The 17561-nt window shown below is 39.7% G+C and overlaps 1 protein-coding gene across 1 annotated transcript in view; it reads left to right on the forward strand.

Moving 5' to 3' along the window:
* The window catches only part of LOC134536562 (intermembrane lipid transfer protein Vps13D), a 416290-nt gene that overhangs the window by 40053 nt on the left and 358676 nt on the right, over positions 1-17561 (forward strand). The window contains exons 12-16 of the mRNA XM_063376313.1: positions 3150-3434; positions 5199-5352; positions 5872-6050; positions 12236-12402; positions 16281-16475. Coding sequence (XP_063232383.1) covers positions 3150-3434; positions 5199-5352; positions 5872-6050; positions 12236-12402; positions 16281-16475 — 980 coding nt within the window. The remainder of the gene's footprint in view (positions 1-3149; positions 3435-5198; positions 5353-5871; positions 6051-12235; positions 12403-16280; positions 16476-17561) is intronic.

Here is a 17561-nt window from a genome sequence, read left to right on the forward strand (position 1 = left end):
CGATTTTGTACCATTTCTCCCGCGCTCCCGATTTGTCATTCAATTCTCCCGTTTTTTGGTTCTGTTTCTCTTGAAGTTTTTAATGCAATAAATTTATAGAATTAATATGTTTTTACCATTATTCTGTACAATCGTATAGTAACTACGGTTCGTACCATAACGTGTAGTTATTTTAATAGACTAAATGCCCACAATTGTCGGCTAAAACTCTTGGTTAAGCGTACATCTAAGAAAGAAACGTAGTTATTTATGATAATTATGGGAGCTGTTTTGGTACACGTTTGTCATTGGTGTTTATTAGCCAACCAGAAAAAGGTTTCATTTGTTTTCCAAGATGGCGTGTTTTGTCAACATTGTAAACTGTATGTTCGGTGGTGTTGGTTTGAATTTGAAATAAAGACGGAGTGGATTAATAATGAGTAAATGATACCACTGTTTACATTCGTGCCCAAATAAATTCTCTTCGGTATGTCAGCCGGCTATGTGTGAAATGTTAGTTTGTGCCCGAACAAATTTGCCTTTGTTCGCGTCTGTGCTCACAGACGAAGTGTAGAGGTAGCATTATAGTACAGTCTCCGAATTTATTCAACAGTGTTTTCATAAAAATATTATTTTGTGTAAGCAGTTGCGTGATGAGTATTTTGTATGCGTTGTTTAGTTGTAGGCCTACTCCGCAATAGGGATTTAATAGACATGGCGCTAAGTAAGCCTACTGTGAAGTATCTTGCTGTGTACAAGAAGACATTTAGTGACGAATTTCCGTGCATTTTGCAATCGAGGAAAGGTGAACATGCTGCATTTTGTTCTTTGTGTCGTTGTGATTTTTCCGTCTCGCATGCCGGAAAGGGCGACATTGTGAAGCATATAAATACGAAGAAACATGCCGTCAATGCTATGGCATCAAATCAGAAATTAGACGTTTTTCGTGACACAAGTCGGAAAGAAGATAGTGTGACAAAAGCAGAGTGTTTGTTAACGTATTTTATTTTAGAACACAATTTGCCCATTGCTTGAGCTAATCATGGTGGTTTACTCTTAAATTTTTTTTCAAAATTTACAAAATAAACAAAATCCCCCCCCCCCCCCTACACTAAAAAACCTCCCGCTTTTGGACTGGCCAAAGTTGGCAGGTATGAAATAACTGGTACATGCAGGCTAGTTCATTTTAAGTGCCACCTTGTGTAAAATCAGTGTGTTGTGCACTTGCTCACCAGGTTAATCTAAAAGATCAGTGGAAATTTTAATTCCAAATATAAAAAACCAATGTAATCCAGGTAATTTAAGAATTCCAATGATTCCAGATTAGTGGCAACCTCTACTTTTCACAATAGTCAATTTTATATTGTAATAGAAACCATATTAAAAGTTGTAACTTGCTAATTTAAGAATCATTCTTACACTCCATGTTAGTTATTTAATTTTATTGTCATATTTTGATAAGTAATTAAGGTCACAATGTGCTCACCAGATAGTGACTAAAATTTATTTTCAAGCTGTGAAACATTATGCAAGTGATCATAATTAAGAACTAATGCATGACTTTTTAGTTTTTACCACTGTTAATGTTTATAAATGTTGGTTAAGAAGTTGTTAGGCAAACTCAAATTGCAAGAATGCTATTGTGATAAAATTGACAGATAAAGCCCTCAAATAATAGTAATAAATCAAAAATAAATCCTCAAAACTCTCATATTCTTGGTTTTTGAAGGATTCAAGGAAAAAGATTTGAAGGAAAATTTTAGAAGAAATGAACAACGTCTGAAGTTTACTAGGTGAACTTTTTTCTTAATACCTATCCTGTTACCATTCCCCAAGATAGTTGTACTTTTAACTTGTAATTATATAATTAAAACTACAATAAAATTAAAATTACAATATTTGATTCATTCTGGAAACAAGTTTCTAAAATGAACATAACACCATAGTTAAAATTTTTCATTTACTGTACATTATTTTAATTTTTACTTTTGACACCTAGATTAAGATTCGTGGGGTATATTTGAGATATTCTTTGGGATTTGGATTAGAGAAAATTGGGAACTGACCCATCACATTAAAAATGATATACAAATAAAAGAGCATGTTAGAGATAGAGCCTGATGGTATGGGGAATAATTCTCTCTTGGGTTTTATCTTTTGATTTTATTTGGGAATTATATTTGATGTTTGGATTAGTTTCCATATTTTTGCACAATAGTTTTAACTATAGTATTAATTTTAAAATGTGTTCTGCCACCTGCTGTGTAAATTTGGTAATACAAGGTAGCGAATTCTTCTTTAGGAGATAGATGAATCAGCAATACGAAGGTTTTACTTGTATCTCCTGTGTCGTTATAAGTTTTTAATGAGAAGTAAGGGTTAATGCTAACGAAATGTGTGAAGTTTATGTTACAGAGAATCTCTTAATAATGTCATAATATTTGTGTATTTGTATATTTGTGTATTCATTGGTCATAAGAAAATTATGGGAAAGTCATTTTAGGTATTTTTTTAGAGGTTCATCTTATGTATTTAACGTGTTACTGGTAAGTAAGTTAATTTCAATTGATAATGTATCTTATCTTAATTTTCATTAGTATTTAACAATGTAGTTTTTATTTTGTTAACCAATTTATAATTGCATATCAGCATCAGTTGCGGTGGATTAGAGGGTAAGAGTGGTTCGAGGTCTAGGAAGCCTACCTTCTTCCCCCCTTCCCCCCTTCCTTCCTTCGGACTGCAACACATTTGTTTTGGCAAGGTTGTGCGGAAAGAGAAAAAAATATTTTGTCAGAATGAAAGACACTTCATCTTCTGGATTGTCTGAACTTGCCATCTGGGTTCCTTTAGAAATGTTACAACAGGGTGACAGGGTAGTGTAGACCAGGTGTGTGTACAGGATTGACTTATGCGAGGGCCACCGTGATGTCCGAACACCCCCATAGTGATAAAATGGGGGGGGACATTTTTTTTTTAGATGCTAATAACTAAGTCCAGATATTAGACGAAGACTAAGTTATGTGTAGTTAGTTATACAGCCATGTTTGTTAGGTCTTTAATATTAAAAATAGCCCAAAGTTTACATTGTAAGTCTTTTTATCCAGAGCATATTTTCCTTTTTCGGATTGGTATAAAAGGGAAGGTAAGGAATGCCTTTGTGCCTGCCGCAGGTACGCGATAGAGCTGAGCGAGCTGCAGGTGCTGGTGGGGCGGGTGAAGGACAACTGGAAGTACGCCCACATGCGCGGCACCTCCGCGCTGCACCTGCTGGACCGGTTCAGCATCTCGCTGCGGCTGGAGCGCTGCCTGGTGCCCACGGCGGACCCCGACTTCCCCAGCCTCACGCTGGCCGGCAACCTGCCCAAGCTGGTGGTGCACCTCAACGAGCAGAAGATCCTGGCGCTGCGCACCATGGCGGGCCTGGTGGCCGCCCGGGGGCTGCCGTCCCCGCTCAGGCGAGTCTTATCAGCATGTAGGGACTTAGTGTGAGACATTACGACTTGTTTTGTACAAACTGATTCACACATTATTATCACATTTAACAAATAACCACATTTTATTACTAAAAATTCCAAATTATTATATAATAATTTGTTATGTATAAAAGCCGTTAGATAACAAACCATCCTAAAAACTTTTCTTTTCAAAATTTTACTGGTCTAAAAAAAAATGTGTTGTCAGGTTTTTTTATTTACCTTGATTTTACATCTATTTATTATGGTTTCATGTATATATTTCTTTATTTTTTGTTTTACTGTATTTTGGATCAATTTTTTTGGCCCCACGTTGGGCGCCACTTGTGGTCAGACTGGGACTAGTCCCTAATGTTAGTACGGTGTTGCCGGCTACTCAGGGGTTCGATAGAGGGGGTTCGTGCCGCGTGGCCGAGGGATCTAGTCTCACCATAAATAACAAGTCCAAATAAGGTTTCCGGGTCCTTTATCCACACCAATGTAAACTCTTTACATGGGGCTACTGCGGACCCGCCTGTGGCAATCTCGATAGGGCGTTGTCCGGTTCCGCGTTCTTCTGCTTTATTTAATACGGGACGTCCCCTCCGTGCCGATATAGACCCTTTCTTACTAGAGGCGACGCTAGACATGGTTGACGTAACTTGAGAAAAATAATGGGAAAACGGGACAAGGTCTGTGTGTCCCTATTCCGGTTAATACTTCACTGACATAGTCTCTGGGATTAAAACAAACATGAACGTTTATACAATGACTCACGCCGAACCCGATGACTGACAAACTATACAAACAGAGACTGGGAAGATAAGTAAAAAAAATATGCTAACGATGGCTAGCTTTCAACTGAATAGTTCACGGCTCACAGGACACGCGTTAAAACAAGAACGAAGAATGTCTGTCTCAAAAACATGACTGAAACTATTCCTAAACTTCCGCACGGCTCAGCTCACGACTACCATTGATGTCACGCATGGTCAAGTCTTATCTCAGCTCAACTCTCTCACCACCCGAGCGGAGCGACGCCTCTCCCGCGACCGCTGCCTCCCGTGCCAGGATGACGACTGCTCCCTACCACCCCGCCCGGCGCGCCTGAGCGCCCGCGTCTTCCCCTTCCTCCGTGAGCCACGGGCGGAAACCACGACCTAGGCGCCTGGTGAACAATAAGACTGTAAAAATTATATAAAAATACAAACAAAAAATATTCACATAAAAAAACAATAAAAACATATATATACAAAAAAATAAAAGTCGAATCCCTGAAAAGAAAAACTCACTTGCCGCACTGCATTACACTCTCGTAGCATCACTATGCAAGAGAGGGCGCTGACGAGGCATAACAGCCTGAAGGAGTCGGGAAGACACTTTGGTCGACGTCAAAGTGGGGTGCTGATGAGTCATGTTAAACAAACACATTTATTAGGGCAGACTGTATCTTTGGTATGACTTGAAATTGTGTGGAGGTTAATCTAAAATTGAGAACTCAGTACCAGGAACTGATTTTTAAGAACCAGAACCGAACTGAGAACTGGTAAAAAATTATAACCGACACATACTAGAGTGAAGTTCACTGAGATCATAAAATTTTTACTAGGAGTTATACCTTTTAGTGAACTACAGTTTTTAAGTAATTTGACACACTTTTGAATTGAATAAGGGTTTTTATGTAGTTTTCCATAGAATCTTAGTGATTTTTTTCTTTCTTTGTATTGATTTTTTGTCACAGAAATGTGTGTGCAACTGTTTGTTTAGGACGGTGGAGCCGTGCGTTCCTCAGCGCGACTTGCCGCCTGACGCAGAGACTGCAGCAGGTGCAGAGAGTGGCTCGGGCGACTACAGGGACGGTATTTGGGAGAAGTCACGTCTCCTGATCCTGCAGTTCACCGTCGACCACTTGTCGCTGGAGGTACCAAAGATTTCTGCCTGCAATTTACCTATTACAGTAGAACCTCATTAATAAACCCTGTTTATACAAAACATAGGAGTTACAGTTCTACATAATTTGTTTAATACAGAAGTATGGGTATTAAGTAGTACTAAGTTATTTTTGTTTCAAAGGTAAACAATTGCATGAAGTAAATTACTCCACAATAATGTAACGAACCAATGTGTACTTTCAACTAAAATAATACATGCCATTCATGCTTTTGTTTTGTGGAGATTGGGAAAAATTATAGTTAATATTTATAAAATATCTTTAAAAAATGTAATGAAAAGTCACCTTAGAAATAAAAAAAAACCACTTGATTTAAACCATGTTTTAAACCATTCTGGTTTAAATGTTACTTAATTTCATGATATAACTTGCATTTCAGTGCTAGTTTGGATTTATCGCAACGTACCATGTAATCTTGTCCCTACTCGTGATACAAACAGTAATTATGAAGAGGTGCTGGGAGAGTCCTGGACTAGACTCGGTCTCCAGGTGCAGTCGCGGGGGCGGAGCGTGGCGGAGCTGCAGGTGTCCGGGGCGAGGGCGTCCTACACGAAGCACCCCTTCAACACCAGCGTGTGCCTGAGCGTCCACAGCCTGCTGCTGGTGGACGCCCTGCAGACCTTCGGCCCGGACTTCGAGCTGCTCGTGGCCAGCCACAAGCACGTCAGGTGGGGGGGGGGGGGGGGGGGGGGGGGGGGGCATGCTTCTTAACACCCCCTCATACACAAATCCTGGCTACAACACTGCCGCAGACGAGAGTTGATGGTTTTATTTTCAGGCCAAATTTGGGTTTTAAAAGAGGAGATTTCTGTGGCATTGTTTTTATTTTTTGTGTTTTCTATTTATTCTTAGAGATAGCATATTTTCAACAAATACGACTCTTAAATGTTAAATGACATTAACTTCAACTAAACAGTGTAATTTTAACTGATACATGAAACATGATGTACGTTTAAAATATAATATTTAACAAGTATTTCTTAACTACTGGTAACAATAAATAAAAAATTTTCAAGTAGATTTGTGTTTGAAAAATGTACCAATGACATAATATTATAATTACTTATTAATAACAGTTGCAATATAATTTTTTTTTTTTTCAAATCTTATTACTACATAAATTTTGGTACAAAAGCCAAGCTAAATAATTTACAATAATTTAATTTATTTAATTAAAATATGTGTTTGTCATCTGAATTGAGTGTTGTTTAAATATGCAGATGAATTGAATGATTTTTGGTTATATTCAATGCTTTATGGTGTAATAACGTGCATTTCGGCATTATATGGTGTTTGGAGTGTTTGAACATGCTTTACGGTGTTACTTCGGCTTTATAGCAATTCATGATATAATTGTGTCCCTACCAATCAGCAATCACAACTATTTCATCTTGAATCATATTTTCTTAATTTAAGCTGCATTGTTTCTTCTGTTCTTTACTTTGCTTATAACAGTAAAAACCTGTTTCTTAAGGTACTTAGAATTGTATACTTAGTAACTTATTATATATTGATTTAAAAGTTTATTACTGAATTGTTTGAATCTCACGATTATGTATGGGTTGATTGTATCATGAATCAAGTGGGTTTGATGCCAATTTTTTCTCTTAGGCCAATTCTGATCATCGTTGTTTACTGCAGCTGTGTTTTCACTTACGCTACTTTTGACCACTGCATCTAGAACCACGCCCCCTCTCTTAGCAGATATTAGAAACCATAAATCCCAGCCACTTGTTAGCAGGTTTAGTGGGAGACAGCTTACAATTTTATTACATAAAAAAAAGAGCACATGCAGCTCCGTACACGTAATAGAAGTGAAACTACTTTGGCAATTCAAACCTCGACTCGCAAGTTTATCGTAAGAGGTAAAATGACAGCGAGAGAAAAAGAGAGAAAGGAGACAATTTTCTAAATTCTTTTAATGGATTTTTTCTTTAGAGATGGGCCGAGACTTGAAATTAGTGGTGCACCGATATGACTTTACCGATTACCGATTCGATTACCGATTATGAGAGCAATAATCGGCAGATACCGATTCAGTTACCGATTATAATGAACAAATTTTTTTTAAGTGTAATAATTAGGGGTGTGCGGGATCCCGACGCTTCGGGAAAAAAGTCGGGAAAATAGGCTTCCCGAAATGCCGGGCGGGAATTTTATTACTCCCGAATTTTTCGGGAAATTGTTTAAAAATTTACAAATGTTTACTAATCATGTGAAAATGTTTTCTATCAATTCAAACTGTTTTTACAACAATATTTTTAATGGATTCATACATTTTTGAAGGGTTTCCATACTATTTAAACGCAAAACATCTTTTAAACGTATGCCGATCGTAGCGACAGCTGTGGTGTGCAGTGAATTATGATAATCGTTTACACATATCTAATTGGAATATAAAAAACGTACATGGAGTACCTTAAATATTGTATTCGTTAATAAATATATTTCTTCAAGGGTACAAATTTGCAAGATACGTGAATAGTCAGTTATATAACGTTATTGCCATCACCATAAAATATTTAACCTAAAACCACTGTGTGTCCCAAAGACGCGAATTCCTTAGACACAAACAAAACACATGCGCAATCCAACCTTTTCGCCAAAGATATAAGAATTACTAGACGTGCGTTACATAACGAAGCATAACCGTTCGCATTACTTGATAGCAGTGGCGATGTAGAGAACTGTATTGGCACTTTGAAAAATATGAAATCACGTAGTTTTACACCACTGCTCACGAGTATCTAAACATCTATGATTTTGCTTTGGGAGAAAAAAATAGTTGTTTACTGTTTAGTTTGGCGGGCTTTGTGAGCTGACGTTACGTTATTAAGGCTTGTGCAAAGTATCTCTTCCTATTTTCGATGCCGTTGTATATTAAACCAAACTAGCAGCCTACAAATAATGGAGGTCGCAACTGATCAGCTTGTTACTTATAAACCTAAAAGTGTTTGGAAGTATTTTGAACATCTGACAGACAGTAAATCCCTGGCAGTGTGTTTCGTGTGAAAATGTTTTGAGATGCGAGCATGGTAGCACGTCTGGATTACTAAGACATCTCAATAAACATCCCTCTATAAAAAAAGAATTTGAGGATGCTAAAAAAATATGAAGTCGCCGCTGAAAAAAGGGCAAGTGAAGCAGACAAAAGAAATAGCAGCAAAAAAACAACTAACCTTGCAAGAAACGTTTAAATGTCCATCTTCTTATAATAGAATTAAAAATTTGCTTTTTTTTTTAATTTTCCCGATCCCGTCCCGTTTCCCGCGGGAATAATTTATTTTTCCCGAAAATTTCCAGCGGTACAAAAACCTATTCCCGCACACCCCTAGTAATAATGCACACAACAATTTTTATTCCCATGTGAATTTAATAACAAGATTAGGTAAAATTCAGAATAAAGTTATAATAACAGTACAAAAATATATAAAATACACTATTAAGTCATTGCAAAGTGTAAATTAACTTCTATTTATATTTGTTATTGTAAACAACTTGAACTAGTCTAATAATTGTAATATACAATGGGTAAGTTTTTGTTGCGGAAAACTAGCATTATTATCGACTATCACATAAGGTTGCACCGAGAAATTACCGTTTAACAATGTAAACATGTTGCTTTATTTTGTTCACTTGAGTTCATAGAAAAATGTTTCCACACTTCACTTTTTTTCTCCCTACTCGCCATCTCACTATAATTATATTAAAAAAACTCAAAACCAATTCTATCACATGTGATTTTATTTATGTTGACTGAATATATAAAATTATAAATACTTTTTCACTTTTCACGTCACATACAAATATCACAATGGATAATGTTACCAAAGACGCCCATAACAAGTTTGTAAAACGCAGTGATAAACTCTAGAAGGTATCGGGACCACGATTTTGAACAGCTACAACTCGAAAAGATCGATTGTCATAGAATCCACTGCAACTGCTTGTCGTATTTTGATTGCGTGCCATCTATTTTACGTCTCTGGCTATAGGTAATGTACAAGGCCACTAAACAAAAGACAGAACAAAAGACGAAACGTAAATAAACGTGTAGGAAAAATGTATTTTTTATTGTTCGAGGCAATGAGATTTATTAAACTTAACGAAATATCTGTAATCATGATATTGTCGCGTGTTGGCTCTTCTCTGGCTCCTCCAGAATGGCCTTAAGCGTCAATCCTTAGTTTGCTGCCTGGGTGCGAAGGGAGTGGCCTGACTGACGCGAGTAACTTCTGGCTGGAGGTTCCTAAGAGGGGTAGGTAGGATTCTCCCCCACCTTGGGATGCCCTGAAAGTGGCTCCCAGTGTCCCTCTCTGATGCCTACTTACGGGCTGCGGCTGGTTTGGCTCTGCTGTCTCCCAGTAGTAGGGCTGACCTGCTTGCTGGCTTGCTGGCTGGCTGGCTGGCTGGTTGGCTGGCTGGCTGGCAGGCGGGCGGTTGGCTGGCTGGCAGTCGGGCGGCTGGCTGGCTGGCTGGCCGGCGGACTGGCTGGTGGGCAGTTGGCAGACTGGCTGGCTGGCTGGCGGCGGTATAGGTCCCCGAGGTTCTCCCTCACCCCGAAAGGACACTCTCAGATATGCGGTACGAGATTTATTACGAGCACTCGCGGTTGGTACCGACAGCCTCCCGATACACACTAACTCGCGGACTCGGTTGTCGGTCTTCTGCTCTTGGCTGGCAGGCTCGGCTGCCAGCGAAGGCGCGGTGAGCGGTTGAAGGCGCGGTGAGCGAGGCTCGGCTGCCAGCGAAGGCGCGGTGAGCGGTTGAAGGCGCGGTGAGCGAGGCTCGGCTGCCAGTGGTGCCTCGAGGGCACCGACTGACCTGCTGATTTTTTTTTTTTTTTTTTTTTTTTTTCCTAACCTAAATTAAAACTAAGTGTGTTTGGGAGGGGTCTGGATTAGGGACAGACTCTAAGTGCGTCTCAGGCCGAAGCCTATACGCTCTAATCATGCAGGGGTTAGCCATGCGGGAGAGGGTGCATGCATCGTGTGCTAGGAGGGGGATTGGCCAGCCATGGCAGCGATTGGCGCCATGACTAACTCCCCTCACTGACTATTCTAGACTAAAACTAGATAAGTTGGGCCCAGGTAAAACCTGCATAGACACAGGGAAAACCCTGGGCACTTACATGCGGGATGCAAAATTTCATGCATTAATTACATGCGGGTTGGCTACGGGAATAGAAGGATGGCTCAGGAAGAAGAGTTGGAAGAGTAGAATATATCTACTAAGCAAGGGCGGGCACTTGGACATTTTTGTCCGCATTTGGGGGTTTGGGCATGACTGGTTTTTAGGGGGCGACTTTCGTCGTTTCCCGCCAGGCTGCCAGCCAGCCAGGTGAGCTGAAAGAAAAGAAAAAGTACATCTTACCTGACCTGCTGGCCCAAAGGCCGGCCTTATATACCCCTCCTGAGGGCCAGGGCGTGACGTAGGAAGGGCTGAGGGTTCCAAGAATCACGGGCGCTTCCAGGAATTCCAGCCCGCCTATGTGACTTGGACGGACCTCGGCTTGGTGGGTGAGGGGAAGGCGGGTGGAGGCAGCTGGGCAGACGGAGGTGGGTGAGGAGGGGGAGGCTGCGTGCGCACCCGTTCGGCCTGGCGAGAGAGGGGTAGGCGAGGGGTGGCGGCCAGTAGGCGGTGCTGGGTGAGGAGGGGGAAGCTGCGCGCGCACTCGGCTGGCCTGGCGAGAGAGGGGTAGGCGAGGGGTGGCGGCCGGTAGGAGTGTGCGCGCGCACCCAGCTGGTTGGCATGGCAACCAAGGACGCGGCGTGGTTGCCCTGGCAACGGGCGACGCAGTGGTGGCCGGACGGTGACAGCTGTCGCGGCCGTCAGTGGCGGCGGCGCGCACACGTGTTTAGGAAGGAAGGGGCTGACGGCTTCGTGATTATAGACGTGCGCGGCACGTCGCACGTCAATATGACGGAGTTAGATGAATTTTGTAATATATACCAATATTACCATATTTCGTCCTAAAATGTGTAACAAAATATTACACGGTAAAAACCTACTTAATTACGCCGGGACATAGATAATCGGCAAAGTAATCGTTAAGATAATCGCCGATTACGATTAATCGGTAAGTACCCATAATCGCTGATTACGATTCATCGGTATCCGCATCGGTGCACCACTACTTGAAATCAACATAAGAATCATCAACATTAGCATCGGAATAGTTGAAGTGCAAGTAGCTACTTTGACCTATTTTTTAACGGGGAAATTAATATGGTAAAATTAAACTTCATATGCAATAAAACTTCTTAAGTGGGTTTTACTGTAATTCCATGTTAATTAGTGATTCCGTTGATTTCAGTTTTGTTAAGGATAAATATTACTATTACTAATTTCAACTTAACACAAAATTATTTTCTCTGATACAAAAAATTATTGGAATCCCTAGATTAAAGAATTAAGAAATCTACACAGAAAAATTAAATTTAAGAATTAAGATTCTAATTCTAATCACTGCATCCTCCATAATATGACAAATTTTGAAATAAATGACATGGAAAATGGTTCTGTACAACTTGACATAATTATATGCTCCAATGACAGAAGACCTCCAACTTTAAGGTGACTCCAACTTAGTGACCTCTATTTTGAGGCAAATCTGACATTGTGAAACACTGGAAAATTATTTGGAATGCATAAATATGACAACTCACAATGACTTTAATCTTGAAGTCATTATCCCAATTAAAGTTTTTGTATTGACTATTTTATTCAAAAAAATTTGCGAAATAATTGTGTGTTTGCTTCTTTTGTTTTTTTGTTTGCTTATTTCAGTCGACAATATTATAAGTATTGCAAGCAGTGATAGGAGAGTGTGTGTGATGGCGGTGCTCCGCAGCATGGACAGCGTGAGCGGCAGCCTGCGGGACAGCGAGCCCACCTCCCCCACCTCCCCGGCCTCCCCCGACGCGGCCGCCGCCAGGGCTGCCAAGGTGACCTCGCCCGTCGCCATCTCGCAGGCGCTGTCCCACCTGCAGACGGAGCGGCACGGCGCCTCCTTCAGGGGTGAGCGGCCTCCGCTGTGGCTGGGTCGTGCCAACCAGAACAAGTCAGGATAATGAACATGGTCAGGGAATACTGGGAAAAACCAGGACATAAATTTGTCAGGGAATACTGGGAAAAGCCAGGAAATAAATTTGTCAGGGAATACTGGGAAAAGCCAGGAAATAAATTTGTCAGGGAATACTGGGAAAAGCCAGGAAGTGTAAATGATCAGAGAATATATGGAAAATTCACGGAATACCAGTAAAAATCAAAGGACCGAAAATGATTAAAAAATACAAGGAAAATTCAGGAGTATTTGAAAATATTTTTGCAATTTTTTCTTGTGATAGCAAAAGAGAAACAAAATGCACATATTTTTTCTCTACTGCCTAGGCATCTCATAAATAAGATATTACTTGAAAAATCACAAAATTTAGTTTATTTTTTATCTCTTTTCGTTAAAATCACATGATTTTTTTTACCATAGGCTTCAAGTTAAACAAAAATATAAAAAGGATTTTTGCATGATTACATACATTTTTGACAACCTACCTTCGATAACTTGAGACAAATCGATGTTAATCACTTACAAACATGTGAAACAAACTGGAAGTGTTAATTTACGTACCCTCCCATTTATTTTTATGTGCCTACACCACATGATCACTATTGTCTGGAAGGCCAGGGAAACTGGTGAACTCAGGTCTGGGAAACTGGAAAATTAACCCTGCAGCAACCCTGAGTGGGGTCTGGGCGAACACTGGGCGTGCGTTGGTGTGTTGGTCAGCCTGGAGGCCATTGCCGTGGAGAGATGACCACGTGACTGGTGATGGTAATGCAGTGCTTGGCGATTGCCAGTCATTATCATTAGGGTACAGTGCTTTTATTAGTGATTTTACTAAATACCATCTACTTTTTCTGTACTTAATACAAACAAATTTTGTTTATTTTATATACTTAACCATTTTTTAGATAGTTCATTAAGGGAGATTAGACCCTGCCATCTAGGATTTTTCCATTGTTTTGCTGTAATTCAAATTTTTAAATAGTATATCAGATATGTCTCAATTTTTGGCATGCCAAGGCATAGGGGAACCTGGGGCAGAATGGGGAAGCGGGGCATAACGGGGTACCACGATTTTATCGTCAATAACGTGCTACCACCTGTTATGTGTAGACGGAACTTAAACTCCAAAGTGAAACACAGCGCCACATCGTATCCGGAGCCATCTTGTTGTTTGCAGTTCGTTAGAAGTGGCCGTATGCTGTTTCAGACTGTGTGTTTTGCAATGTTTACGTGATATTCCAGCCAAGGTAACTAAATATAGTTAATTATTTAAAATTTATACTTATACTAATTAAAAAGTGCATGTCTTTAGCGACAATTTATGAATACCATCTAATGTTTTAGATAAGTACATTTTTAGCTAGAAGGTTGTAACCAAAAATGTTTCTCAAGGGGCAAAACGGGGTACCTACTACCCCATTTTGCCCCATGTTTGTTTAACTAAATACTGAAATGACAATTTGTGATATTCTGCATACATTATTTATTCTAAAAAATCTACTTATATAAAATTTACAAATCAGTGTCTCTGAAATTCTAAGGCATCCTGAAATTTATCTTCGAAAACCTCAAGCTACATCGGCGGCACGTGTAATGGGCTTCAATAAAGTAGCTGTATCGAAGTTTTTTGATCTATTAACAGAGGTTGTTGACAAATATGGCTTCACTGCAGATAAAATTTATAATGTTGATGAGACGGGTATCACTGTTAATCCCAAAGGTCATCCTCGAATTATTTCTCAGAGGGGTAGACGGCAGGTTGGTACTGTGACTTCAGCTGAAAGAGGGGAAACTGTAACATCAGAAATTTGTTTTTCGGCTGCTGGTGTTTATATACCACCTATGCTAATCATTCCAAGGAAAAGGATGCAACAAGAGTTTCAAACAGGACTACCTCCTGGATCATGGGCTGAGGTTGAAGATAAAGAATGGATCACAAGGAAATAATTTATTTCATGGATTAATAAATTTGTTATCTTTTCTAGAGCATCCAAACAATCAGCAGTGCTTCTCTTGCTTGATGGGCATGCATCTCATACTAAAAACCTTCAACTAATTGATACAACCCGGGAAAATTGTGATATTTTATTGTGCTTTCCTCCTTACTGTTCCCATCGTCTACAACCATTATATGTATCATTTATGAAGCCCCTCAGCAAGTGTTACGAAGACGAAGTGAGGAAATGGTTGCGTTCTCATCCTGGACGCGTAGTGACGTTATTTCAGCTTGCATCTCAGTTTGGATCAGCTTACTTGCAGGCTGCAACTATGTTGACTGCCATCAATGGTTTTCGGAAGACTGTGATCTGGCCTGTTGATAGGAATGTGTTCACTGATGTAGATTTTCTTCCTGCTGATCCCACTGACATAGGTTTACTAGCTGATGGTCCTAGCTTTGTACCACCTCTGCAAATTCCTACCACAGATGACCCTCAAGAAGGGTGCTCTAACTCGGCAGATGCAGAACTCCAAACAGCAACTTCAACGCCCTTGCCTGAAACATCCTTTCAAAGTAGAGCTACTCTCTTCACTTTCCCAAATTGTTCTCCTAAAATGTTCTACCTGTCCCCAAAGTAGCACAATGCGAAAAGAGGAAAACACGTAAAAGGGGAAAAGCAATTCTTACTACATCTCCCTATAAGACAGAATTACTAGTCATCCAGAATAAAAAGACCAAATATTCACACGAACAGCACAGAAACAGCTCAATTTAGATGAGCGAAAAAAGAAAAGAAAGAAAAACATAAAGTCTCCTCTCTTCAAGTGCTCAATAAGTGAGAGTGAAGAAAGTCAAGATGACGATGCGGAGTGCCTGTACTGCAATGACTTTTATTCTAAGTCAAATGAAGGATGGATGAGTTGTTCACGATGTTTAAAGTGGGCTCACAACTCGTGTGCTGGTAATGACAGTGATGATGACGAAGTGGTTCACATCTGTGAACCCTGTGCACACTAACTGCCATAACTTTATCTTTTTATTCAACATAATTGTATGCTCTTATTTAATGTTTAATGATATCTATATATTAAACTTATTTAGAAAATTCAAATGATTGGTTTCCAAATTTATTTTAACTATACCCCATTTTGCCCCATACTAGGGGCAAAATGGGGCAAAATGCACTTTCTTATTTAAATGATGATTATTAAAATCAATAGTAATTTTTAATTTTCAATTTATGATTTAGTTATTCTTCATAGACTAAAGTATCATTTTAACATCAAATTTATCAATTTGTAACATTTCTAACTACTTTTATTACCTTCCAACCATTAGATACCCCATTTTGCCCCAGGTTCCCCTACATAATTCGTATCTCCCAGACCTTCTACATGTTGTTTCAACCACATATTTACTGACAGGCTCTGGTCTGTAAGTGCCGCGAGTAAATGCCTTATTATTTCACTCGGGTGACTACAACTATTGTGATAATCATACCAGTTCACAAATGTTGACTTAAACAAGTAGATATAGCTAATAGCTAATTCATATGCCATGGCAATCCAAAACATTTAGCACGGAAGCTTTATTGCAAGCTGTTTCAAAATATTGGCAATTGCAAGGTAGAGAGGCCTAATTATGCTTCAATCACATTCACTTGTGTAGCATACATCCATTGTGTAAATTAACATGTTTTAAAAAAATATATAATACCTCTTTTTTTCTTTTCTTTTTTTTTTTTTGCTAATTCAGCAAGTGGGTGGTAGTAGTAGTCTCTTAATGAAAGGCAAAATTTAAGGTAGGCATTTATTTATTTCAGTTAAATAAATTTCACCTTTTTTTATTTTCCTTGGCTAGTTGTGTGTATGTAGTGGTTGTGTGTGACTCCAGCCGTCTCGCCCACTATGTCGCCCCTGCACCCCACCTCGCCGCACGGCATGGGCCTCGCCCCCTCCATCTCCCTGGACGCCGCCGACTCAGAGGCGCTCATCACGGTGGAGCTGGAGATCATCCGGAGCCCCGACGACCGCAGCGCGGAGGACGTTCAGGTGGCAGCGATCCAGTTCAACAGCCTCGACGTCATCGGTGAGCCGGTGTTCCCGCGAGGGAGTGCGCGGTCGTTCAAGTACATTCAGTTCCTCTTTCAATAACAAATATCTCAATAAAAGTCACAGAAATTAAATTTTTTGAGTTGTGTTTAGTTTAAATGAAGTATTGTAGTCGTCATTTATATTCTTCTTTTAGGAAAAAAACAATGGACGATTTAAACTTTCAGCTAGAATTTCTTAAAGCTAAGTGTTCTGTCTGTCTAGTTACGTAAGATGACCTTGAATGTAAGATTCCCCTGAGTTTAGAATGCCCTAACATAGCCAACCAATTGGCTTATGGTCATAACTTCTGGCTGGTGGGACAAAGCCTCTGGGTTTGATGCCCGGATGCGATAGGGCTGGACATTCACACTTTCACTTGGGGAATATTTCCTTCCCGGGTCCAGGATTAGGTGTTCCGTTGTTCCTTTGCCTTAATATTGCAGAAGGCAATGGGAAACCATTGCAGTACCACCCCCACAATAAAAGTCTTAAGTGCATTATGGCTTCCATGCCGTGGGGTTATGTGCATCCTCTCTGCTTAGAAGTGATTATCATGATGTGACATATTCCCAGGATGATCTGGAGTCTAATGTCTGTACCTCAGAGCCCAAATTTGACCATTTTTATTCTATCTCTGATTACGTCTTAAAAGTTAGTTTTAAATTGAATCATAACATCTTAACTCACTAATAAATTTTTTGTAAAGCATTTAGCGAGATCTGTGAGAGCCTTAGTCCAAAGTTTTAGTTGAGCCAGACAAAGGTAAATCCAGTTACAATGTAAGGTATCTGTCCCCATTTACAAGAAATATGTCATAAATTTCTTACTGGCCACACACACATGAAGTTTGATGGAAAGTGCAATATTATTGAAAGAGCAGCTTTTACCCCCTTTTTTTTTTTTACTGAAATTTAAGTGTTCTTACATTGGAAGTCATATCTGTATCCGAGAATCGAATGAGTGTAAGTCACACTGTAATTCTTTGCATTATATTATATTATAACCATATTGCCACAAAGTGAAATAAAATTGTCGAAAACCAAGGAGAAAAATATGAAGTAGCCAGACCTTACTATATGAT

The sequence above is a fragment of the Bacillus rossius genome, chromosome 11, assembly GCF_032445375.1.
Source record: "Bacillus rossius redtenbacheri isolate Brsri chromosome 11, Brsri_v3, whole genome shotgun sequence".
Taxonomy (NCBI): domain Eukaryota; kingdom Metazoa; phylum Arthropoda; class Insecta; order Phasmatodea; family Bacillidae; genus Bacillus; species Bacillus rossius.